Source organism: Ischnura elegans, chromosome 6 (assembly GCF_921293095.1).
Source record: "Ischnura elegans chromosome 6, ioIscEleg1.1, whole genome shotgun sequence".
NCBI classification, from domain to species: domain Eukaryota; kingdom Metazoa; phylum Arthropoda; class Insecta; order Odonata; family Coenagrionidae; genus Ischnura; species Ischnura elegans.
Window position 1 is genome coordinate 62,085,402 of NC_060251.1, and position 25,762 is coordinate 62,111,163.

Genomic DNA, 25,762 nt, shown 5'->3' on the forward strand with positions numbered 1-25,762 from the left:
TTTTTCTTGTGAGCTGATTTTCTTGTTTGTGGAGTCTTTCCCTGATCCAGCTTGTGACCGACGGTTGGAGTATTTCCCTTGTCTGGGCCTACGTGAAAAATCAATTAGATTTACGACGTAACGTCACAGTTAGAAGGGGAATTTTCAAACGCTGTGGTAATAAAACTTCGCGAGGTAAAGGAAATAAACGTTCCTGAGGGACCGGAAGTTGGAGATTGGGTGTTAGCCAAATTCCCGAGCAAGAAAAGTGTCAGTTATTATGTTGCATGTGTGGAAGGTGTTGAGGACGAAGAACTAGAAATTCGATGTGCACGGAAAACGGGAAAACATTTTAAATGGCCGGACACAGATGACAGGTGTTTAGTGGATTTAATTCAAATTGAGAGACAAGGTAAAAATAAGCAGAATAGTGACCTATTTCCATTTGAATGTAGACCTTGATGGTTATAATGTTTATTGAAAGATGGATCAACAATAAATATGGTGTTTTCAATTCTTCACTCAAAATATTTTTTTAAATATGATGCAGCTCCATATCATAACCCCCATACCAAAAATCATCCCTTAACCAGCCCTTTGACGTTTTTTCTTTATTAAATAACATTTTTTCATCAGTTGTGCGTCCAAATCCAAACAGAAGGGCCAGCAAAAACTTATTTCTGTGAAAATTAGAAGACAGTCCGCCTCAATACCGGAATGGCGGTTGGGGTCGGACACGCGTTATTCTTTTTTTTTGGTCTGAAAACATTGGATGGGTTAATTAAAATGGTATGAATGCATAATTTGACTTATTTTTAATTCTAACGTAAACAAAATATTAGCGTAAATCAAAAACCAACTTCGTTTTATGTAAATTACCAATAAAAGTGTCCAACTTTAGACCCGTTGATGGTGTTATAAAAATTATTTGTAATTAAACTTCTATTTATAGCGGTGAGGGTCATGCCTCCCAGATCTTTGAGAACGATAGGTGAATGGAAATATGAAAATGCAACAGTTATTAGGATAAAGGCAACCTTTAAATGCAAGTTAATAGTTTTTTTTATAAAGTAATTCACACATGACAGTGAATTAAGGTGGTTCATGATGCGAAAAGTTATTACATATGTCAATCCGTTAATTATTTGAAGAATTATGCTACTTTGAAATGATATTAAGTAATGTAGGCTACACTCACTCAATACTTCAAATATAAAAAGATCACACCATGTTTTGAACTGACTATCATAATTTGTTGATTTCCTCGGTACTCGTAGAGTAAAATCTTCTCCAATCTAAACACTCAAGTCCACTGAAACTAAACCAAGCCTGAGTGACATGATTTTTTCATGTGCATACCTTCAGGAAGAGTGGTAATGGTGCATCAAACGATAGCTGTAAAATGCCACCATGATCCCTGCCACTTTTTCCTTAATTTAGGGCCATACAGTTTCTGTACCTGAACTCGCATGTGAACTTCACACTGCTTATCAGTTCATGGCAGAAACTGTATGTATCACGTATAGTGCAATATGTATTTAACTGAAATGGAATATCTCTTAGTATTAGAGGAAAAAATAACTTATCCTAATTACGAAAAAAATGTGCAGGTGATGATATATTAATGGCTTCAGTTACTTCCCTATAGTTGATAGGCATTGCTGTCAAAATTCCTGGATTTTTGAAGCAGAAACTCCTGCAATTCTGGCTTTGATGACTGATGATTATGTGCTTAAGTTATCATTATGAGCCATACTTTAACTCTTTTGCTGCAATGGACATGTTTTTGACTGTATTCTCCTGAAATTACACAGAGGATGAACTTTTTTATCATTTAGAAAAGTACTATGAGATTGTTAAAATACCAAATTTAAGTCCAGTTAATAGCATTGCAGTATGTGTAAATTGATATATGTATAATGTGAAAATGGGCAGAGGTGAGAATTGAAGAAAATTTTCATTGTTCTCCAGCTACAGGGAAAGGGTTAAATGTAGGATTATTTAATTTTACCTGAAAATAAATATATTCCAATAGTACTGAAAATGAAAGCATTTCAATGCACTTTGAACAGTTTCTTTTAACTTTAAAAAGCCAGAGAGCCATTAAAAATTGATTTTCACATAAATATAGATTTTTCACCACAAGAGCAATGATTAAATTTTCCAAAATAAGAGTAACTGTAAATTTGATGAAGAATGAAACATTAAAAATGTATTTTCCACAACCATGCGTCATTTCATTATGTATCCATGATTAAAAAAATGGTCAAGTGGGTTGAAATTATTAGCATGCCGATTTCTGGAAATGAAATGTTTAAATGTTAATGAAGGTATCAGAGAGCGTCCATTCCAACCAAGTGAAAAAATTTGTGAAATAATGGCATCAAGACAACTGTCAAACAACCAGTTAATAATTTAAAAAATTACAATTTTAATTTTATTGTATATTTGCGTGGAATGATACGCGATTCGACAGTTTTTATACAAGCTCCAAATAAACTTTATGAAGCCTAAAACGTTCTTTCATTGAAACATTACAACAAGAGAAACAAAAGTGACGTAAGGAGGATCACTAATTAGCTTTATTACCATTTAAAACCAGTCGATTTATTGACAGGAGATTAACAAATAGAAACACAGATTCTGTGCCGTAACCCTTACAATGATTCACAGCTTAAACGCTTCTCCAAAATTATGGTATTTGTACACTGAGGTCAAGGCCTACCCAAGAAAACGCCAAAGTCATGTCTGTGATAGGACTGACTACAAACAATCAACACCGCTGAGAAAACTTGCTGCACTACACTAATCACACGATCTGCTATGTCATCACATGCTGGATTAGTCCGTTAATAATTGAGAATGGCACTCTTACGATCCAGAGACTGCATCCAAGTAGTCGAGATATTTTGTACCGATTCCTATCAATGCCACACTTGATGATAGCCCTAAGATGGTACACACACAATTTTGTTCCGGTAAAAGACTACGGATAACTGCCCACAAGAGAACGGAACCAAAACTGAACACCACCGCACCATAAGCACTGGAAGAGAAGTAACATGTTAAGACACCATTAATTATTAAGACCAGAAAACTCGAGTCTTCAATCTTACCTGAACAAAATCCGCTGGTTGACAGAGGCTCGCTGAAGGTGGGGTCGGTTATAGATGTATAAACCGGATCCAAGTATAGAATTGGCTAACAGCATACTCGTTATATCGCTTCTAGGGGTCACTCTGTTGGAAAGCAAATTATACAGAAAATAATGCAACTATAGCCAGTGGAATTTATAATTTCACCATAACTGACAGGAAATCAACACGTACTTTGCCATGAGACTTGGGTTCACAACATTCACAGACAAACTTGCATAGCTAGTTGCGCTTTGAAGAGGCACGTAAAAAAACAATATATTATGAGTATTGAGCGGTTTCAACCCTAACTTGTCAATTAGAGACATAGGGCACTTTTTTGGACTGCTCTTAGATGGACTTGCCATTGTAGCCGTAAAATAATTCACCGTAAAATTAAATATTTTTTCGCCCGTTCGCCTCAGTAATTCCCAGCCGAATGTGTATCGAAAATGCAAGAGTCGAAACAATTGATATCGATATGAATTGATCGATATCATCGATATGTCAGATGATATGCGATATAAACAATTGACATGAGAAATTGCGAATGTGTAATTGTGATTTGTTTGTCGCGTCTGGTAAAGGACACGTTAGTGGTGAAATTGTATTGCTGTTTTACGTAAACTGGTGAATTTTTCAAGATGCCGCGTATTATGATAAAAGGAGGTGTTTGGAGGAACACCGAGGTGAGCGAAATATTTCATTTTGGTGCTATTTACCTTAAACATAATAGGATGAAAATTTTGGACATTAGTAATATACTTATACTATCTTATTATTTTAGGATGAAATCTTGAAAGCAGCTGTAATGAAATATGGAAAGAATCAGTGGTCTCGTATTGCCTCACTTCTGCACAGAAAATCAGCAAAGCAGTGCAAAGCTCGTTGGTATGAATGGTTAGATCCTAGTATCAAGAAAACAGAATGGAGTAGAGAAGAAGATGAAAAGCTTTTGCACCTTGCAAAGTTGATGCCTACACAATGGAGAACAATATCTCCTATCATCGGACGGACTGCTGCTCAATGCTTGGAAAGATACGAATACCTATTGTGAGTTTTTAGTTTGCTTTTTTGTGTGTTAGACTTAGATATGTATCTATTGTAGATCTAATGTGGCCTTATTGTAATTTATTCAGAGATCAAGCGCAGAAAAAAGAGGAAGGTGAGGATGCTGCTGATGATCCTCGAAAATTGAAGCCTGGAGAAATTGATCCTAATCCAGAAACAAAGCCAGCAAGACCCGACCCTAAGGACATGGATGAAGATGGTGAGATTTTACCCTCATTTACTTATTTATATTCCCTCTTTAAAAATGAGATCCATAAAATGAAATTGCCTTGTGATCTTTGTGCGTTTATCTTCTTTGCAGAGCTGGAAATGCTTTCTGAAGCTCGAGCTCGTCTGGCGAATACTCAGGGTAAAAAAGCGAAGCGAAAAGCGAGAGAAAAACAGCTCGAAGAAGCTAGAAGACTGGCTGCTTTACAGGTATATGTCTTGTTTTATCCTTGATCCCTCTTCATTCAGGTTGTAAAGCTAAGATGTTTCTCTAAAGTTATTCTGCCTCAGCTAATGAAGTAATCCTGATTAGCTTTGATGGTTTAAATCATCAATTTTATTTAAAATGTCTTCAGATATTAACCTTGGTGATATTTTATATGTTCATATTACTTAAGATAATATAGAACATAAAATCACTAGGAATAAATTTTGTGGTGCTCATGCTTGTGTGTTCTTTTACCTTGAATGATACCTTTTTTATAGATGCCAAAACAAGTTTTTTTACAGGGTGATGATGTTTACATTAGCAAATAAGTTGTCATCAATCATTTGTCAGACATGTATTGTACGGAAGTATGGAATGTTATTATTAGATGATGGAACTCCAGAAGAGAATTGTAGACTTACTACATTCAGTGCAGACCATATCCGTTGTTATGGCCATTCTTTCTGTTATTTTTTTGATTTTTCTGTCACAGATATTCTGGTAACTGTCGCTATTGTCTTCTTAGTTCTCACGTTTTTTTATTCTCTTCTTCCATTATGCACTGTACTTTGGGGCTAAAAGGTTGGACTTTATTTTGGGAGATGTTTCAATCATTGAATGAGTTTATGCCTCAATCTGAAGTTGTAATCAGGCTACAGTTTTCTTATTTTAATGAAAGTAATAAGTTAGTATCGGAGGCTTTTGGGAGCAGCTGCATATTACACTTTGTCAAGCCAAACCTTTGCTCTCAAAAGCCACTGATACTAATGAATCTCGCTGCAAAAGCCTACATTTCAAGAAAGTGATTTATTCGTGACTTCTTAGTTAATTATCTTAGTCAAGACTATCTTGTCTTAGCCGCCAAGTTTCATTGTTATTATCATTAGTGAAGATAATTTTTTCCATTTCTTTAGAAAAGGAGAGAGTTACGAGCTGCAGGAATTGAGTTGCCTCCACGAAAGAAGAAGAAACGAGGTGTTGACTACAATGCTGAAATCCCTTTTGAAAAGAGGCCTGCTCCAGGTTTCCATGATACAAGCACTGAAGAATACGATCCTATGGCTCCTGATTTTGCACGTCTTAGGCAGCAGCACTTGGATGGTGAACTACATTCAGAGAGGGAAGAGGTAATGTAACTTTACAGTTTTCTCGTCTTGACAAAAATTGCTTTATATCTCACTATCTTTTCATATTCACAAACTTGTGTTATTTAATACAACTGGGAATCAAAAAATCGTTGTGCATTGAATACTCCTTAATTATGTTTTGCTTGTTGCCAATTCTGTATCGCATGTCATCAGTCATGTATTGCAGTTTGCCTTTTCTTCCAGGAGTTTTACCTCCCTCAACTTTGTTTGCTCATGGTAGTTCAGTGCCTGACCATCCCCAAATGCCTACTTATTTAATCAATACCATTAATTGCCTTCTTTTATCTTGGTTAAGCTCTCAACTGGCAGTCTTGTGTTCTTTGTTGATTTGATTACAATACTCAAATATCTTTCATTTCATTTTTCAGCGAGAAAGGCGAAAGGACAAACAGAAGCTGAAGCAAAGAAAGGAAAATGACATCCCAGTGGCAATGCTCCAGAATCAAGAACCTGCTCGTAAAAGAAGCAAACTCGTTCTTCCAGAACCACAGATATCAGATCAGGTATATATTTTTTATACTTTTGGGATGGATTTAGTGAGAAATTAAGATGAGTTTGCTTTTTTGTTGGTTCAAATTTTGGATAATTCTCTTGGCATCAGTTCCAGTTTTTCATCAAGTTTTGTTTCATATTCATTGCGCAATTATCAAAAGCTATTACTGATTTACATGTGGATATGTTGAAAATACCTAAAATAACACATCAAATCATCTCACAACTTATATTCTCCAAAACATCACTCTCAATTGTGTTTCATACACAATAGAAACATTTCCAATAATAATTATGAATAACTATTGTTCATCATCACACATGGCAGCTATCATCACGTCATTTTAAATATTTGCGTATTTTTAATTGAAATGATTGCATTCCTAATCGGTTCAGCTTTGCGTTCCATTGCTTCCTTTTGTTACAGTCTGAAATTAAAGAACAGTCAAAGTTAATGCCTATGCATTATGTATTATCAATGTATTCCATAGTTTTGCTGAATTTCAAGGTGATTTTCTTTCTTGGCAGGCTATAGTTTAAGTTGATAGCAACTGATTGTGTCATACTGGAGGCATTCTGTTGCAATTTTGCTCCAGAAGGCTCATATTAACCTTTAGACTGATGAAATAAAATGAATGATTGAAATCTCATAGAAATACGGGTATATCATAGCCAACTATTATCTGTTCATTTTATCTCTGCGGGTCAGCTTTCGTGAGATCCCGGACACTCTTGGAGGGCCTCGCTGAAGGGGGAGGGGCCTCGCTGAAAGGGAAGGGGTAGTACCGAGAGAGAGAGAGCAGGAGCGACCTTAACGTTGCCAAATGTACATAGCCGCCCATGTGTCTCACTGAAAAGGTGTGACTCATACGTGGCCACAGATATTTTGAGCCCGGCGGTGAAACAATGCATACAATGTATACCTACTCAGTTAGAGGGGATTGAGGATAATCCCATTTCAGAAGCCAGGATATTTTCTGCTAAACGCGAGACCGCTGGTGAAAGGCATACATAGGCGTAACATTCTTATAAACGGGGAGTGCAAGGGAATTCGCGAGGATGAGGATCCAAAAAGAATGGAGAAAAGTAGCGCGACGGGTATTTTATTAAATAATTTATTTTGTAACTTATTGCTGGAGTGGTGTGGATAATAAATCAACCTCCTCGTCTTCCCTCCCGTCAGTGTCTTCATTTTCAGAGTCTTTTTCCGTGATCTATATAATTATCGGCTCCATAATAGCCTCCCTAGCAATTTCTTTTTTCAGATCTTCATCTTGCAGCTGTTCTGCGTGACAGACACATGCATCCCAATTCCTTTTCCCGTTGAAAATAACGAAGAACATTAAACGCAATGCTCTTCACGCTACTGCGAAGCAGCATGTTGACTTTCTTCTCCATAGCGCCTTCAATAAACACCCAAGGTATCCAAAACTATATAGGTTGTAATACCCAAAAGTAAATACGGAGTTGAGGAAAGGGGTTAGGGTTTGGTAAGAAAGGGATCGAAAAAGTACTGAGAGGGAATAGGTGGAGGGAGGGAGTCGGTGCTGATGGGAATGCAAAAGATGGATAAAAATTTTCTGGAAAGGAGATGGAAAAGGATTGAAGTGGAAGAATAAGGAACAGTAAGTTATAAGTTGGATATAAATGGAAGAATCGAAGAGCACCAAGAGAACGCGCGAGATTTGGCAACACAGCTAGCAGATTCACGAAGTTGACCCGACGGAGTTCTGAGAGCGACTGAAGTTCCGAAGTGCTAGGCCACGCCTACTGTCTGCTGATTGGCAGAGGGAAAGTCACGTGTAGATAAACTTTCCCTCCTCTCACCCCAACTCGGTTAAGCCACACCAGCTCACCCGCAAAGATAAAGTGAACAGACCTTAATCCCTCCCAAACATTCCATTCCAAAATGTGTATTATTCAATAACCTTCCCCCTCTGAACAACAGAAAAACTATGCCATTTTTCGTCTCTCTCTCAAAAATGCTGTCGTTTGCTCCCCTGCCATGAGTATGGAGTTTTCGTAATTAGAGGTATTTTTATGTTCGTCGTCCATTGAAAGGGTCTGGGACCAGGGCTATGACTTCAAAATTGAGAGGTTTCCCTAACATTTTGTGGTATTGGGGTTTGTTTTATAGAGGTTTTACTGTCCATATTGTTCCTCGTACCCTATCATAATTATTATCATAACTATACTTACCTGTAAAAAAAATTTAAGATATATGTATAAGTAATCCAGGGTGTCTGATTCCTGTACAAGAAGGCTTTTTTTCATTGTGATCCAGGAATTGGAGCAGGTGGTGAAACTTGGGAGGGCTAGTGAGGCTGCTCGAGAGGCCGCCACTGAAGCTGGTGGTGGTGCGGCATCTGATGTCCTTCTGGCAGACTACACATCACTGTCTGGATCTGGTGGGGGAGCATCAGCCCTTAGAACTCCACGAACGCCTGCTCCCACTACTGACAAAGTTTTACAGGTACAGTATGGCTCATTTCATTCCTTTCACTCTCTGACTCAGACTTTGACAAAACTTTCCATTTTTCATCCTTTCATGTTGATGTCATTCAGCGCAAAAATTTTCTTGGCTATATGAAATATTTAATTTGCTTATTTTTCTCAACTATTTGAACTTTGTTTGAGACTGAATTTTTTCAAATTCTGTGATCTTCAATGGCACAATGTCTATCCAGAGGAAAATATATTTTATCAGTCGTATTTTTTCTTCCCATTATTATCAAAATTTGCAGGCTTATCTTAGAAAGTATTAGAATTTCTAGTATTGGTTAATAAATACCCTCAGTGAATTTGAAATTTTTTTAATGCTTTTATTCCATAATACAAAAGAAAATTTTATACTGAAACATGGTAAATACAACATTAAATAGTTGAGCAAAGATAGTATGTTAATCATGCCGATTTACTTTTCTAATAATCCCTGAGGTACTGCTCAGCTATTTCTAGTACAGTAGAAGCCTGGTTTAAAGAGTGCTCATAAACCCTCTGAAATCACTGGCTAAACCGAGTGCTCGTTGTATCTGATGGAGTTAAATAAATCCACCAAAGTCTTATAATCGTTCGTATTTACAGATTTTCTTTTGCTTCCGTGCTATTTAACAAAGTTGTACTGGTAAAGAGTTATTATGAAGCACAATCTAGTCGAGTATCAACATATTTAAAGAAAGAAACAGCTGATTTTCAATTTTATAAAATATTAATTCCCCCAGCCATTTTCGGTGATTTTATTCCCGTTCTAATATTTTTTGATTGGTAAAGAAAGCTGTAGAGACAGCGTTTGGAAACTAGTCAGAATCAATATGTCAGATATGTGGTGGAAATTTTTGGATGATTTTGCGAATACATGATGCCGACAATATCAGTTTTGTTGAGTTTTCTAATGTTTAACCAGTACGTGAGTCAGTTAGGAAAATTGGCCGAAAGGTTCACTGAAATACGGCATGATTCAGTGTTTGAAGATATTTCTCGCAAAGTTATTTCTCCCCATTGGCCATGTAGTAAGCTTTTGTCTTTAACATCGCACCATTTGTAGGAAGTCCTGAAGACCTTTGTTGACAAAACCACTTGAATAGTGCATATTCTATTTGAGGATGTTTCCCTTGCCGCAAATATTTTTAGCTACTAGGTGTTCCTAGTTTGGTCATTGCTGCATGAATTTTATCTTTGTTCTTTGATACTGTGAATAACGTAGGTGACAAGACAACAAACCGCATTAGTAGTATTCTGATAACTATTGAATCAATTTTCAGGGGAATAGACATGAATGCCCTTATAATAGTCAAGTAAAATTATTGATTAGGTGTTGAAATGGTTCATTTTATACTACAATTGTTCCTGATCGTCCCCAAGTAAAATAATTATTTTTATTTCAGGAAGCACAAAATATCATGGCACTGACTCATGTTGACACTCCTCTGAAGGGTGGTCTGAATACAACATTGCATGAGTCTGATTTTGGTGGCGTGACTCCGCAGAGGGATGCACTCACCACACCCAATACACTTCTAGCAACCCCATTCCGAAGTGTGCGAGGTGCTGATGGTAAGGTTGACGGTGAAAATTATCTTAATTGTTAACTTTGCTAAAATTAGTCTTATGGAAGACAATAGGATCTAAAGTGATATAAGATTATCCCGGTGCATTGAATGCAAAGACATACCTCGTGTTTTGGTTTGGGTTATGTTTTCTAGTCGTGTCAAAATTTCGACGACTGACTAGTCTATCATCTTCTGGATGTGTTCTCACTGCTGACTTTGTTCAAGCTGATGCAGCAGTGAGGACATGTCCAGAAAATGATGGATAAGTACTCACAAGTCTGTACTTGCAAGCCTGGATTTTTTTGTGGGCTGATATTTTCTCTTAGATTTTCATATGTTTCATTGCCATGAAGAAAGATTTAGGGCTTTCCCAGTGGTCAATTCTAGGAAATTTCCCTACCAGGTGAGTAAAACTCCATTTTTGTTGGCATTTTGATTAACAAGTCAGTGATCAAAACATCAAGGAAGATGGAGTTCATACAATTTCTTTGCCCTCTGATTCCCAGAAGTTTTTGTGCCCAGTGATGGGTGATTATAATAATAAAAATTTGGTAGAATTATAATAATTAATAAAAATTTAGTAGAATACCAATGAGTGATATCATGGTCTCTTCGTGTACTTCAATGTTATGGTCTCATATTCATGTTCTTATTTTCTGTCTCATTAGGAAGGACACCAGGGACTGTTGGTGCAGTCAGTGTAGCTGGAGGAAGTAGCTTTGGCACACCTGCATCAGATGCAGGCCAGAAAGTTGGTGCAACTCCCACGCCCACACCTATTCGGGACAAGCTGAATATCAACCCAGAAGAAGCACTTGATGTTGGAGATACACCACAGGCAGTCCGCAGCTACAGGAGACAGGTATTGTCATAACCCACTGCAGGGAGCTGTACGAATGCATTTACCTTTGTTCACAACAACTTAATCATCTTAACTTGATGCCATTGAGGAGTTGAAACCTATAGATGAACATCTGCTAATTTACAATAATTTAGATGGTTGCAAGTTGACTTCGCACAATCATCATGTTGCTATTAATGCATATATTGTTGCACATGGATGTTCTTTAATAATTATTGCTTTTAAAGATCCTTGCATCTAGTCATCTTCCTGCTACTAACCAGGTGAACAACCATTATAAAACTGAAAGTTATTTTCTGTCATTGATAAAGCTCTTTCAGTTATTGGAAATATTTCATTTTAATTGGTAAAAGAAGAAATTTGTCTGCTTTCTAGTGTGTAAAATTAGACTGTTTTCTGTTTTTTTTAATCGTCTCATTTTATGAATTTGACAAAAATACAGTTAAAATAGATGAAATAATACTTAATATTTTGCTGGCATTTGAAGTGATAGCAGAGCAGAAAGAGCAGTTTCCTGGGTTTGAGATGGGGTCGAGGATTCTTAATTTCTGTACTCTACTTTTCCCCTATCATCAGGGGTTTGTTATGATGATTTACTCCAGTCAGAGTTAGGAGCAAAAACGTCAAAAATGATGATGGCAGATTAATGATGAGAAAAGTACCTTCACACAATGTGGATGATTATTCTGAAAGACTTAAAATAGTTAATTAATACTTTTTTATGTGGCGTCTTGACTGAGGAAAACAGTTTTATGCTGCAAATAACTATTCGATTGCATTAAGGCCGTTTTACAGGGGGCATGTACTTACACAATCTGACGTGTGTACAAAGGTGCAGTCAAAATTGCGTCGTGTAAAGCGGAGAATTGCTCGAACACATGCAAGAATGCATAGACATGAGATGGCAAAATAGCCCCTGTTCTAACTTTGTTCATGCATTAGCGCAATGTCACGCCATTTTAAAAATTAATGCAGTTCTAACCTGCGCAATTCTGTGCCCCGTGTAAAACAGCCTTTAGACTTATGTTATTTATTCCATCAGGAATATGAAATATTTGTGTTTAAATTTCTTCTTTAAAAGGTCATATCCAAATTATTATTTTCCAGTGAAGAACCCTTTTGTCATATTTTCCTCTCTATGCTCAGTACTAGACCATCTGCTAGTTAAACTATTACATCCTACCCGTCTGATTAAATTTTTCTTATTCCTAAGTGCCTTCATTTCTATCACTATTCTCACCCTGATATTCTCGCTGCTGTTTAAATTTCTCTATGTTTCAAACAAGTTAATTTGGTCTACTGATAGACTCTAAAATTGATACCCTATATTCCCACGTGTAACGCATTCTCATGTATCACTTGCAGGACACCTGCTGAACCTTGACTTCTGAAATTCATATTCTCATAACCATGGGAATTCTCATTTTTAAATCAGGTTAAGTTTATTGCAGAACAGTTTATACCTGAAAATATGAATAAAGTTAGGCTTGGAACATAAAGAAGGAAATTTTGATTGTTTTCAGTAATATCATGATTGAGTTAATGTTGGAAAGCTTTAAGATATTTTTTTAATACTTACTTCATGATTCTTATGCACATCGTGCACCAAATAACTTCTACAAGAAAAAAATCCATGTGCAATGCACTCGTTATATTTGAGAATTTAGGGTTTCCATAACTAATATTAATTCATTGAACAGTTGAAGGAACAGCTTCGCCAGGGTCTCAGCGCCCTCCCAACTCCAAGAAATGATTATGAGATTGTAGTGCCTGAGGAGGAGGAAGAGGGTGCAGCAGGAATGGATATGGAAGAGATGGCTTCAAATGAAGAAGATCAAGCTGATGTTGATGCAAGAAGAGAGGCCGAGGAAAGGGCTCAGCGTGAGTTTTATTATATTAATTTTTTGCATGAATGGTCTCTGGTGCAAAGTTAGTCAGGTGGCTATCCATTTAATTTTCACATTCAGGAGGAGTGAGCACTCATAGCTTTCATTCAGAATGTGAGGAGACTGCTCCATGGCTTATTATTAACCTCCCAGAATGGTATAAGTAGAGTATTTGGAGGAGGCGACCGACAGCTGAGGTCATTTGCACCATGAGAGAAGGGTAAGGAAGGAAGGGTGGAGAGAAACCCGGCATCGGCATTAGCCTACTCTTAACGAAAGGCGCCAAGGGGACCACGGCTTAACGTCCCATCCAACGGACGGAGTGTTGCGCTTGAAATGTCCTCCACACAACACTCGGGATCGGGCAGTCTCTGAAAATTCTCTGCCACTGCCGGGATTTGAACCCGAGCCCGCCGGGTGGGAAGCCAACACTCTTGCCATCACACCAACCCGATCCCCCGGAATGGAAAAGTGGAGTGAGTGCCATGTATGGGTGTTTGAATCATTTTGCAATGTACTATTGGCCATCTTGAGCTAATATTTGAACTCAGCCCAATCAGCAACAAGCGCTTAGGCATTTAGGGCCAAAAGGACTGCTTCGAGAAGTGACTGAGGGCACACACTGAGTTACTATGGTGCAGTCATATTCTTGGGGAAATTCCCCAGCTGTTGCGATAGGTCTGTGAGTGCTCATTCTCCCTGAGTATGCCCATTACTCTCCACTAAGCTGTACTCTGTAGTATTGTTGTTTCAAATGATATGTTTGAAGTTTTGGTCATTGTTGTTCTAGAACCATTTATTTAAGCCTTTTCATTTATATTTTAATATTAGCCAATATTTCACCATCAGAAGGTTTTTCTTATTTCAGGTGAAAAGGAAATGAAGAGCCGATCTCAGGCAGTTCAGAGAGATTTGCCACGACCTCAGGAAGTTAATATGGCTATCCTTCGTCCACCTAATACCGAACCACCTTTGACTGAACTTCAAAAGGTAAGCATTAAGGATTATTACTTTTTTAACTTTTAAAAACCCTTATTCTAATAGTTGTGTGTCATGGTTGAAATAATCACCTTAAAGATGTCTATCATAGTCTTCACATTTTATGCTCTTATTTTTTGACTAATGATGGCTAAGGTTTGATTCTTCAGATTGGACAATGAAAAAGTACACTTTGTACATTCCTCTAAGATTGAAGCTTGGATGTTATATAAAAAATGTAGGGTCGTATTTTATCTTTTAATGAACCATTCAATGTATTTTTTTTCAATTACTCATTTCTAGTTCACGTATATGCTGCTGCCAAGCAGTATAATAGTAGCAGTTTTGAGGTCTTAGTGTATTAGTTCAATAATTTTTATGATAGCTGAATTTATTAAGGGCGTTGCATTGGTGTAAAAAAACTTTTTTAATTTTTGTTACCAGTCATCTGTATTATCATGTCAAGAAAAGTAATGCATATAAGAAGGTAAGGTAGATGTGGAACTTTTGTTAGAGGAAAGGGAATGAGAAGGCCTTAAATGCTTTCTCTCATTGAAGTGGAGGTATAGGATTCATGTTTGTAGAAGATGGGAAATCATTGGAAACCTTTAATCACTACAATTTTTGCCACATTGATCGAAACATTATTATAGTTATAATTTAAACAGTCCCTGTTTACCTGCCGTCTTGATACGTATGCCAAACTACCAAAGTGAAATAAATAAATGAGAAATTAAGTTTCTATTTGGTTGTTTTGCCTTGAAAAAGTAAGATAAATCAATGCTCCTGAATTGGCATAGGGAGTGTTTGGACAAATTTTGCCGTAAATGGTCTGTTTTGATAGTTGCATGTAGTTCATTCCCTCAATATCCACTCATTAGTAATACAGAGGTCCCACTCAACCGTGAAAACCGTGACACCGTGAATAAGCCGTGAATTTCGTCTACCGTGAAAAAACCTGGAAATAGCCGTGAAATTCGTCATAAAACCTTAAAAACCTCTCAAACTTGATTTTAGATCTACGATTGACGGAATTAAAGAAAATTAGGACAGTCACTAGCAGATAATGTCCTCGCATTTATCTGCACACGTATATTGGAAGCGCACATATACAGTGCAACCTCGATATAACGACACCCCACGGTGCACCAATAAACACTCGCTATAGCGAATTGTCGCTTTACCGGAGGTGGAGCAAATAATAGCCCATATACCTGTTGCGAACAGATATACAGGAAATGGAGTGGTGCGGCGACAGATAAACATCTATCCGATAAACGTAAGCATAAATCCAGACGAAAGGCGATGTTTTTTTACATCACTAAATTTCCTTACTCAAATAACGACTAACTATTCAAACAATTTATAAGCGCCGCACTGAATAAAAATCATGCAAAGCATTGTTTCGTCAATCATTATATTTATCGAACGACAGTTTACCACATAAACTTGAGACTGAGCACTCCATTAACTTCATTTCTAACAGATCGCTAGCAATTACAGAGGTTAAGGAGTCTTGATGAAAGTCTTCCGACGGGGAAACCCTCGCTATGGCGAGAGCCAACGCCGAAAGGGTCTCGTAAAAACGAATTTTTTAACACGCTTATTATAGGGTCAATTGACGGTGCATCGGCCATCTCTCGTAATAGCGGGGGTGTCGCTATAGCCCGTACTCGCTTTAACGAGGTTCCACTGTAGGTGGTGTTTCATGACGACACACAGACCTTAAGGCTGTGATTGGATGACCTTTAACCAAAGTGATCATTAACCCTGGCGAGAAATCAGACACCTCTTCACTTCCCTGTCACCCTCCATTTTCTCACTTATAACCTTTAGCCGGCCCTCAATTTTGCTAACGATAGGCTCATGGGAGCACTTTCATTGCTGCCGTTTTGCATTCCCGGCGTTTATCGCATTTGCTATATTTATAGTTAACGTGCGGCCAGTGATTTTTATGAGATCAATGTTTCTTCCTAAAATGGCTTATCAAACAGACCGTGAATTTGACCCAATTTAGACCGAGAAAACCGTGAATTTTATAATTTAGTTAGAGTGGGAACCCTGTAATAATATTTAATGCATTTTATAGGCCGAGGAGCTGATCAAGGGGGACATGCTGACAATGCTTCATTATGATGCAGTGCACTCACCGACACCAGCTCAGCTGGACCAGCGAGCTTCGGGAAGGAGGAAAGGAGGCCCTGGGGGAAGCACACCTATTCTCTCTCAAGCACAACACTTGGCATACCTAGAGAGCCATCCATACGTCACCTTTCCTGAAGATGAGCTGGAAAAGGTTTGTTTTACCTCATGAATAAGAATGACCTGATGTTGGCCAGGTGTATACATTAACATTTGCGATGGTGGTTGGCATAGCATGGTTAAACTCCTTCATGATGCACAAAGGTTAAGAAAAGACTTCGTTGTTTCACGAAATAAAATATATTTGCGACCGGTTTCGATACAGCGTATCATCATCTGGCCAGAAAAGACTTAGCTGTTTCACAAAATAAAATATATTTGCGACCGGTTTCGATACAGCGTATATCATCTGGCCAGATGATGATACGCTGTATCGAAACCGGTCGCAAATATATTTTATTTTGTGAAACAGCGAAGTCTTTTCTTAACCTTTGTGCAACATTAACATTTGTTCAAGTTTTTGCTCACAAAAATGATTCTAGTGAATGGTGAACACATGTTTGTCCAGTTGCAGTGAGTTGCTTATTTGTCCCTTTCTGACGTTAACATGTCTGTATATGCATGCACACAATTTTTCACAGAGACAAAGTCGGTAGGAATAATCTCTGAGGTACAAGAAGAAATTGGACTCAGAAGTTGCTCCTGGTTGTCAAAAATTATTATTCAATTTGTATTCAGTCAATATTTATGCATTTGCTATCCCCATTCCAGAAAAATTCTAGGCTTAGCTTTTTGCCAGCACAGTGATTAGGTGTGAGATAGATCACATGGGCCAAAATTGAAAATCCAATATCTGAAATGTTCCTTTCTAATATGTATATTTTTAATATAATGGAGGCAATCGTGTAAAGCGTGAACATTGTTGCATTAATCGAATTACTAATATTTCAATCCAATAAATGTCAATCCTATAATACCAATTGCCAAAAGCCATTGTTAGACAGCTTTTGGGCAAACAGATGACTCGTGCAGCAGTTGACCTTCAGAACTTTTGAATCAGGTAGGCTGAAAAAGGTCAGTGTGCAAGAAAGAGGGAGGCATGAAACATGTTTCTATTATTCTTGTGTAACTTAATATTTTCTTTCGAATTTAATGATTTATGGTCTTTGTAACATGAACCGTGCATGAGTCACGATTTGGGGTGTCTGGGGCCTTTTGGTTGGAGGGAAAAAGCGTCAGAGGGGGGCTGAGAGCTGATGGGAGGGGAATAACAAATTTTGAAAAATGTGCAACATAGTTAATATCCTACGGCAATGGTATTCTTCCTATGGTAGTTCCATCTCTTGAGTAAGGTTCAGACTATGTGCCAGTGGTTTTTAGCTGTAAATGACACGCTGTAAATACTTCATTTCATTTTTGTTGAACGATGGATGGAGGAAAATAAGACATCCAGACCGTGATCTTTAAACTATCAATGAGGGAAAATATTGCATTGTCAGTATGCAACTTTGTTTGGGACCAGGAATGGCAAACGAGCAATGGGGGAACGATAGATCGAGGTTCCATGATATACAGTGGAACCCCGATCTATCGTTCCCGCATTCATCGTTCACCGTTCCTGGTCCCAAATAAAGTTCCATACAGGCGATATAATTTTTTCCCTCTTCTATCTTTCCTCAAAGTATCATTTTCCCACATTGATCGTTTTAATATCATGGTCACGACGTATAATTTTCCCGCGTCCATCTACCCAGCCAGCAGGTAGTGCTTGGCTTAAATAAGGATTAGTATTACCCTATCAAACAAAGAAAACTTTCCGACCATAGGCAATTTTAATAATAGGTGCAATGATTGGGTAAGTTGCCTTCTCTTTAGGACAAAAAAGTTCATGGCGCAGATATGGTCAAGCTTCACCCTCTGCAGTATGCCATATGCGATAACATCAGTTCCGAACGTCTCCTTGTACGAGTGGTTCCGTACTTTCCAGGGTGTGACTTCAAACCAGCAAGTGCTTTCTATGTGGGTTTATGAAAGTCAGGTTTCATTTTTATTAGTTTTATTATTATACATCTTTCATCCATGGTCCTTCCAAAGAAACAAGTGAGAACTTTAAAATATGGACTGAACACAATTGAAGATGAAGGAAAGAATCCGGGCTAGAAGCACGAGAATATTGCAGAATGCCCTGGGGTATCCGCCAGCACATGACGTTAGGGGTAGGGGTTGAGCGAGCTACAAGGTGAAAACAACAAGTGGGATGAAGCTGAGGATCAGGTGGGAGTGCTGCTGACTATTAATGCAAAATTGTTCACTCCCTACACATTGCCTCAATTGCATTAAAATATATACATATTTATTAGAAAGGAACATTTCAAATAATAGACTATTTTTGGCCTTTGTGATCCATCTCACCACCAATCATTGCGCCGGCGAAAGCGGTTGTTTTAGGCATAACATACACATTGCTCTCGTAAATATGTGTACTTGAAATGGCGTTTGATGGATAATAATTTTTTACATCAGACAGAAATACATAATAGCAGTGCCGAGTGCAGTGCAATCATTTTTTAGGGAGATGGCGTGTTCCTTTAGGACATTTAAAAGCTATATTAGTTGAATCAACAATATGACCTTAGTGTTTCGATATAGTACTAATATTCCTGTAATCAGCGAAACTTTTTGTTTGAACCCTTGAATTAATATGATAATAACTCGCAAAAATCCTACGTTTCCTGGGACTTAGGCTACCTAGCCAAACATTCCCGTTTTGATCGTTTTCCCGCATTCATCATTTTTTTTCGTCAATCCCCCTGAAAAACGATTGATAGAGGTTCCACTGTAATGTAATAAACCCTTAAAAAATGCAAGCTACATGCTTCAGTCTAAACACTTTTTCTGCTACCATTACTACCTATTTTGTTGTACCTGAGCTTAGTGTATGAAATCCAGTGAATTGTGTATTTTTATGAATGTTTAGTAATTTTGCTCCCTATATTTTTGGTCAAATCGTATATTTATAAGGTATGGTCACATTAGTGTTCATGTTGAGAGGATTATGCTAACACTACATACAGTGCAACCTCGATATAACGACACCCCACGGTACACTAATAAACACTCGCTATAGCGAATTGTCGCTTTACCGGAGGTGGAGCAAATAATAGCCAATATACCTGTGACGAACAGATATACAGGAACAGGAGTGGTGCGGCGACAGATAAACATCTATCCGATAAACGTAAGCATAAATCCAGACGAAAGGCGATGTTTTTTTGCATCACTAAATTTCCTTACTCAAATAACGACTGACTATTCAAACAATTTATAAGCACCGCACTGAATAAAAATCGTGCAAAGCATTGTTTCGTCAATCATTATATTTATCGAACGACAGTTTACCACATAAATTTAAGACTGAGCACTCCATTAACTTCATTTCTAACAGATCGCTAGCAATTACAGAGGTTAAGGAGTCTTGATGAAAGTCTTCCGGCGGTGAAACCCTCGCTATGGCGAGAGCCAACGCCAAAAGGGTCTCGTAAAAACGAATTTTTTAACACACTTATTATAGGGTCAATTGACGGTGCATCGGCTATATCTCGTTATAGCGGGGGTGTCGCTATAGCCCGTACTCGCTTTAACGAGGTTCCACTGTTTATGTTTTCCCACCTTTTTCACTTCTCTCTCTTACTCACCCCAAAATCATAAAAATGGAGTTTTATTGAATAGTTTTATTATAAAAGTAAGGTGTGGGATCAGATTACATCCACACTTTTGCATTAAGTAAATATGTTTTATTTCATTCAGGCTCGTGACTCGTTGAAGCAAGAAATGGAGGTGGTCAAGCATGGAATGGGGCATGGTGAATTATCCTTGGAAGCATATTCCCAAGTCTGGGTAGAATGCTTAGCTCAAGTAAGTATTTAAGCATAATATGTATTCCAAGTGTTTTAAGTGGCACATAAATTGGTAAAAATTCTCAGTGTCATTTTTCTTACTAATATGATCTTAAAGGTCAGCTAAGATAGTGTTTTATTTTACTGATTGTGGTTTCATGTTTATTTTACTGCTATCATGTTAGAGCTAATGACAGTTGAGATAACCGGGAGACAATTTTCTTTCCTACTCATTGATCATGTTTATTTCTTATTGTAACTTGCAGGTTTTGTTTCTTCCATCACAAAACCGGTACACAAGAGCCAACTTGGCAAGTAAAAAGGATCGGCTTGAGTCTTTGGATAAGAGGTTAGAACAGAATAGGAGCCACATGACTAGAGAGGCTAAGAGAGCTGCTAAAATGGAAAAGAAATTGAAAGTTTTGACTGGAGGTTATCAGGTTAGTTTCAACAGATATTTTTGTATAGAGAGATACATAGTTTTTTTTTTTAAACTGGGACAAATAGTCTACTGGCACCACGTAAACCTATTGTTTAATGGACTCTGACGTCACGCTCAGCCAACATGGCAATGGGTCATTTTGAGTGCTAGATTAATATACAATATTCAAATTGGAATTTTACGAATAATGCGTAGGTTAGAGAAGAACTGCTTTCATTGTAATTTTCAGCACGAAGGGTATTTCTTTATCGCATAATCATCCATTTTCAGTGGAATTCCCCATTATGCATGAATTTTTCTGCTTTGATTGGCTGGACACCCTGATTATTTATTAGTAACCCAGTGGACATAAAAAATTCTTCTGTTTTGCACAAGCTTTACAAAATTGATTACAGAGAAACTGATGAAAGACAATGCTACTGGGAAAATTATTGTTGTATGTTCTGGTGTCCTTATTGTTATTTTGAACCCATGAATAAAATTACTCTGTCAATTGAGAACAGGCATGAACTGGGAATCTCGATGTATCATCCCTGGGATGATACACCGAGATGCCCAGATCTCATGATTGGGATCTGAAAATAAAATAATTAATGCCTATGTGCTCTCCATAGAAGTAAGAGATGCCAAAAGCTCCTTTTTTTACTCGTGTACCTCCTTAGTATTCTAGTATGCGTTTTTGGGTGCTACAAACCAGGATTCCTGGTAGTTTGAATTGAATTTTTAATCGATTTCAGTCCAGAGCTCAAGCATTGATTAAGCAGCTTCAAGAATTGCATGAACAATTAGAACAAGCTCACTTGGAACTGTCAACATTCAAGTTTCTCCAACAGCAAGAGATGGCTGCCATACCAAGAAGGATAGAGGTAAGTACTTGGAATGAAATATTGTGAGGCAGATCTTTCATTCCTTCTCAAAGCCCGTTTTAAGTTTGAAAATTGCCCCTTGAACATTGCATTTTCAAGTATTGGTACTGATACGTACAATTTCCCTATGATTATGCAACCCCTATGTCATATGTGTACTGCCCTAATAGGATCCTCAGGATATTTTTGGAGAACATTCAGTGAGTCCTCGTTTAATGCTGTCAATTCGTTCCTGAAAAACTCGACGATAAGCGAAACAACATTAAATGATGCAGTATTTCTCATAAGGAACAATGTAAAAAATTTGAATTGGTTCCTAACAATCCATTTCTTAGTAAAGAATCCAGAATTTCTTGGGCGTGAATCCAAGGAGGCCAAAAAATGGAGCCGTTACTTTTAAAAACACATCGTGACCAATCAGGACACTCCTGAACCAGGCCAAAGATATAAATTAAAGGGCCAAAATGAAAAAATCTGGCACTCAAGACACAAGAGGATGAAGAGTGAGTCACTTTTCACGCTGATATGAATTCTTTAACCCAGAGGAAATCGCGAGAAACATTCATTACCGATTATTCATTTCAGCTCGATAATGATTTCTGCACAGCACCGCGATAAAAGGTCGGGATTAAGGCATTATTAAAATAAATATACAAACTAAATTAAGAAAGTATTTTAATGGTGAAACATCACAAATAATACCTTAGCAAAAGCAAAGAAACAACACAAATTTTAAATGTCTTGACCTGACGTTGAGGGTTGGGGTTCGAGGAAATTAGCTGCACTCCTGAAGTAGTAATCATTGAGGGTTTTCTGGGTGGGGGCCTTCTTTTTATCTTGGTATTATTCTCTATAGCAAGCCATACCACTCTCAATTGCCAGACACACTTTTGCACTCCTCTCCTGGTCAGGATCGTGATCTCTGAATATATTCATAACACACTCAACGTGTTTCATAGCCTCACTGATGTATTTCGCTGTGAGTTGTTTCACTACTGCGACTTCGCCAGCATCTTCACCTTCCAGACTCTTCTGATGTTTCAGCTAGAGAAGGCCTACCGTTGAGAGTTCCTCTTCATGGGATGCCAACAGCTCCTCCACATCATCCCCGGAAATTTCAAGCCCAAGGTCTCTCCCAATCTGGACAATCTCATCATTGATGGCTTCCATACTATTCTCAAAACTAACAATTTGTTCTGGAAGAACCTTCATCCAAGCTTTGTGCAAAGTTAATACTCTAACTTCATTCTAGGCATGCACAATATTTTCTATTGCATTTTTAATATTGTATGCCTTCCAAAACTCACGAAGAGTAATGCGCGACTCATCTTCGGTTGCAGTCATTGCCTGTGAAAAGTTCCTGTGTAGGTAATAACATTTAAATGTTTTTATTACAGCCTGGTACATGGGTTGTAGGAGTGATGTGGTGTTAGGCGGTAAATAGACAACTTTTACATTTTCACAGTATTCATCAAGATTGGGAGGATGACCAGGGCAATTGTCCAAAAGGAGTAGTATTTTAAAAGCTAGATTCTTTTCTCTGCAGTACCATTTTACCTCGGGACAAAAGTGATTGGCAAACCATTCTGCGAAGATCCTCTGCGTAACCCAAGCTTTTTTTTTAGGCTTTCCTTGTGACAGGCAAACAATCTGTGGATAAACCTTTGAGTGCCCTGGGTTTCTCAGAATGGTACACCAACATTGGCTTTAGTTTACAATCTCCTGATAAATTGCCTCCCAATAAGAGAGTCATGCAATCTTTGGCCATCTTGAACCCAGACATGGCCTTCTATTCTATTGAAATGTAGGTTCTTGTCGGCAAGCACTTCCAAAATAACCCTGTTTCGTCTGCGTTAAATATTTGTTGAGGCAGGTAACCTCCCTCCTCGACAATTGCTCTAAAAGTTTCCATAAATGTATTGGCAGCCTCACTGTCAGCACTGGCTGCTTCACCAGTTATTTTGATGACACCCCGCAAATTGGCATGTTTCTTGTATGTATCAAATCACCCACGACTGGCAGTGAAAGGCTCAGGATTGCTTAAGTCTTTAGTGAGGTCACTATAAATTGCCAATGCTTTCCTTTGAAATCTTGATAGGTCTACAGGCTGTTTTTTTAATTTCAATCTCATACCAAAGAGTAAGCAACTGTTCCATTTCCACTAAAACTGTGCTTCTGCTCCGAGATAAATATGCGGCACTTCGAGGAGTAGCAATTCTCCCAAATTCTTTAATTTTCACTTTGTTCTTTAAAATTGTCCTAACTGTCGTCGCCTGAAAACCTAAAACTCGACCTATCTCTGCAGCAGTTGCACCTTCTTCATTTCTTTTAATAATGTCCAGTTTTTGTTCTAACGTCACCGTTTTCCATTTTTTCTTCACCTCTGAAGAACCACCAGAACCACTCCTCTTCGTGCGCATATTTTTTGGTTATAAATAGAAAAATATACGGATAATAGGTAAATGAGGCAATAATTATTCGCTCAGATGAAGATTTAACATTAGCTACCCACCCTAACCTTTTTTGTCACACGAAAATCGTCAATCAGATGCGCTAGCGTCCTATTCACTATTCATTTTTTTTGGTCGCGCATAATTTGAACAACGTTATGACGAAGCATTGACGACGTTGATTGATCAAGGGTTTCAATTTTGGACAACATTATCGTGAAACAATGTTGAACAGGACGACATTAAAAGAGGACACACTGTATTTGACCTTTGATGAAATCATTGCCTTTTTATCCATTTTTGCAACCCTCAAAAAGTTACCATCCTCTACTCTCCCTTACCTACCCTGTCTTCTATCCCAAATGCTTGCTGTTCCTGTTATTCGTTGTAAATAATTTTTAAATAATATATGTCCACTTTTTTTTACAGTCTCTGACAGATGATGTAAATAGGCAAACTGAACGAGAGAAGGCCTTGCAAAAGAAATATGCTGAGTTGGCCCTTGCCCTCGAAGAGATGAAGCATTCCTCATAGCTTGGTATTATTCTACCTCAAAGTAATCGTGTGGAATAAAGGGATTCCTTTTGTCAGTGGTTCATTTTCCTGAGTGAAACAAGAACTTTCATACTAGTGCAAAAGAAATAATTTTTATAAAGAATTTTATTGACAACATCATAAATATTAAAATTACAATTTTATCATTATTAAATGTGTAAAAAATAGAAATCTGACGATAAAAGTACAACAGAGAATAGAAATATTCATTATGAATAAAAGTTCATTGATGTGACTTGTTTTTTTTATCATGTCACATGCTGGTCTCATATTTCATTAGGGCACCCCACGATTTCCCCACCTTCAAGTTGACTGGCAATTTTACTTCCAGTTTCCAAATAGCCTCCATTTCAGATTTCACTATTTGTGCCACTCTTTCGAGGGTATCCATCGAAACCTACGAGACAAATGGATGTAAAATTATTGATTCCTTAATGTACTTCTGTAACAATAAAATAGTGATTTAATTCTAAAATATTTTGCCTACTTGTAAAAACCTTTGGAACACAGAAATTTAAATGAAGAACTTGATTTTAGGTCACAGCAAAAAATTTCCCATGCAATTGTCTTTTTCATTCTCCAAAACCATTCTAAAATTGTTTTTGGCAGTATACACACAGTTTTGGCTTATGCAAGTAAAGCAAAAAGTAAAATAAATATGTACAGTATCTACATACCTCATAGAGAAGTTCATCATGAAGATGAAGAACCAAGAAGGCTCCTGATGCTGAGTTACAAAGAGAATTGTTGTTCAAATTGCTTCTATTTTTTCTAGGTCTCTTGGCAACAAAGTCTGATGAAGTGATATTTTCCGCTACTCTTGAGCTCAATGACAGATTTTTCGAATGAAGCTTCTGATCTATTTTTACCATAGCAGCTTTGACAAGATCAGCAGCAGATCCCTGAACAATGGTGTTGACTGCCTGTCTCTCAGCATGTGCTATGATAAAGGCAGAGTTCAGTAAGCCAATTTTATGTGATAGTGTTAAATTTACATTATGATTCAAATAAATTTTTCTTAATGGGGATGGATAAGAATAAGCAAGCCTGTCACGGAAAAACTCCTCTATTTAGACAATAACAACATGAATAATTTGCATCCAAAATGAGAGAAATAATGATGTAATCAATCTAAATAATGATCATTATTTACTAATATGTAATTAATCTACTTTAAAAGTCAGGGAAGTTGCTAAACATACGTTGAGGAAAAAGGAAGTCATTAAAAAGTTGTATCGCAATGCATATTGAACTGAAAAATCGGGAAATGAACAGCTGAAGGATGAGAGAGTAGATGGCTGTTGAAAATGAGCTTTCATGGTATTTGAGTGGATAAATTACTCAAAATATTGTTACGATAAAAAACTGCAACTATTCCGATGTTTTTCCGTGGCTAC

At 37.5% G+C, this 25,762-nt stretch overlaps 3 protein-coding genes across 3 annotated transcripts in view; 1 reads left to right on the top strand and 2 right to left on the bottom strand.

Annotated features, from left to right (window-relative positions):
- Positions 1–2,539: 2,539 nt before the first annotated feature.
- LOC124160843 lies at positions 2,540–3,591 on the bottom strand. Its single transcript, XM_046536935.1, has 3 exons — positions 3,309–3,591; positions 3,096–3,218; positions 2,540–3,025 (listed from the first exon to the last, which is right to left on the bottom strand). The coding sequence occupies exons 1-3, from the start codon at positions 3,479–3,481 to the stop codon at positions 2,851–2,853; spliced, it is 471 nt and encodes a 156-aa protein (XP_046392891.1). The 5' UTR covers positions 3,482–3,591; the 3' UTR covers positions 2,540–2,850.
- A 55-nt stretch (positions 3,592–3,646) lies between these two features.
- Positions 3,647–24,840, top strand: LOC124160842 (cell division cycle 5-like protein). The gene is made up of 16 exons (XM_046536934.1): positions 3,647–3,802; positions 3,901–4,166; positions 4,253–4,383; positions 4,486–4,601; positions 5,514–5,726; positions 6,116–6,250; positions 8,524–8,712; positions 10,124–10,292; positions 10,957–11,150; positions 12,851–13,031; positions 13,905–14,026; positions 16,104–16,310; positions 19,964–20,071; positions 20,319–20,492; positions 21,232–21,360; positions 24,240–24,840. Exons 1-16 carry the CDS (start codon positions 3,758–3,760, stop codon positions 24,342–24,344), a joined length of 2,484 nt encoding a protein of 827 aa, XP_046392890.1. The 5' UTR covers positions 3,647–3,757; the 3' UTR covers positions 24,345–24,840.
- LOC124160841 (DNA polymerase theta) overlaps positions 24,405–25,762 on the bottom strand; it is a 43,733-nt gene continuing 42,375 nt past the window's right edge. The window contains exons 26-27 of the mRNA XM_046536933.1: positions 25,043–25,305; positions 24,405–24,762 (exon numbers count right to left, since the gene is read on the bottom strand). Of these exons, the coding sequence (XP_046392889.1) occupies positions 24,619–24,762; positions 25,043–25,305 (407 nt within the window). The 3' untranslated portion in view covers positions 24,405–24,618. The remainder of the gene's footprint in view (positions 24,763–25,042; positions 25,306–25,762) is intronic.

Excerpts from the sequence above, each read along its gene's own strand:
- LOC124160842 (XM_046536934.1), top strand. The coding sequence starts at position 3,758 with ATGCCGCGTATTATGATAAAAGGAGGTGTTTGGAGGAACACCGAG. Across the intron at positions 4,384-4,485 it reads TAAGGACATGGATGAAGATG|AGCTGGAAATGCTTTCTGAA; the intron begins GTGAGATTTTAC and ends TCTTCTTTGCAG. Across the intron at positions 11,151-12,850 it reads TCCGCAGCTACAGGAGACAG|TTGAAGGAACAGCTTCGCCA; the intron begins GTATTGTCATAA and ends TTCATTGAACAG.
- LOC124160843 (XM_046536935.1), bottom strand. The coding sequence starts at position 3,481 with ATGGCAAGTCCATCTAAGAGCAGTCCAAAAAAGTGCCCTATGTCTCTA. Across the intron at positions 3,219-3,308 it reads AACCCAAGTCTCATGGCAAA|AGTGACCCCTAGAAGCGATA; the intron begins GTACGTGTTGAT and ends GCTTTCCAACAG. Across the intron at positions 3,026-3,095 it reads AACCAGCGGATTTTGTTCAG|TGCTTATGGTGCGGTGGTGT; the intron begins GTAAGATTGAAG and ends CTTCTCTTCCAG.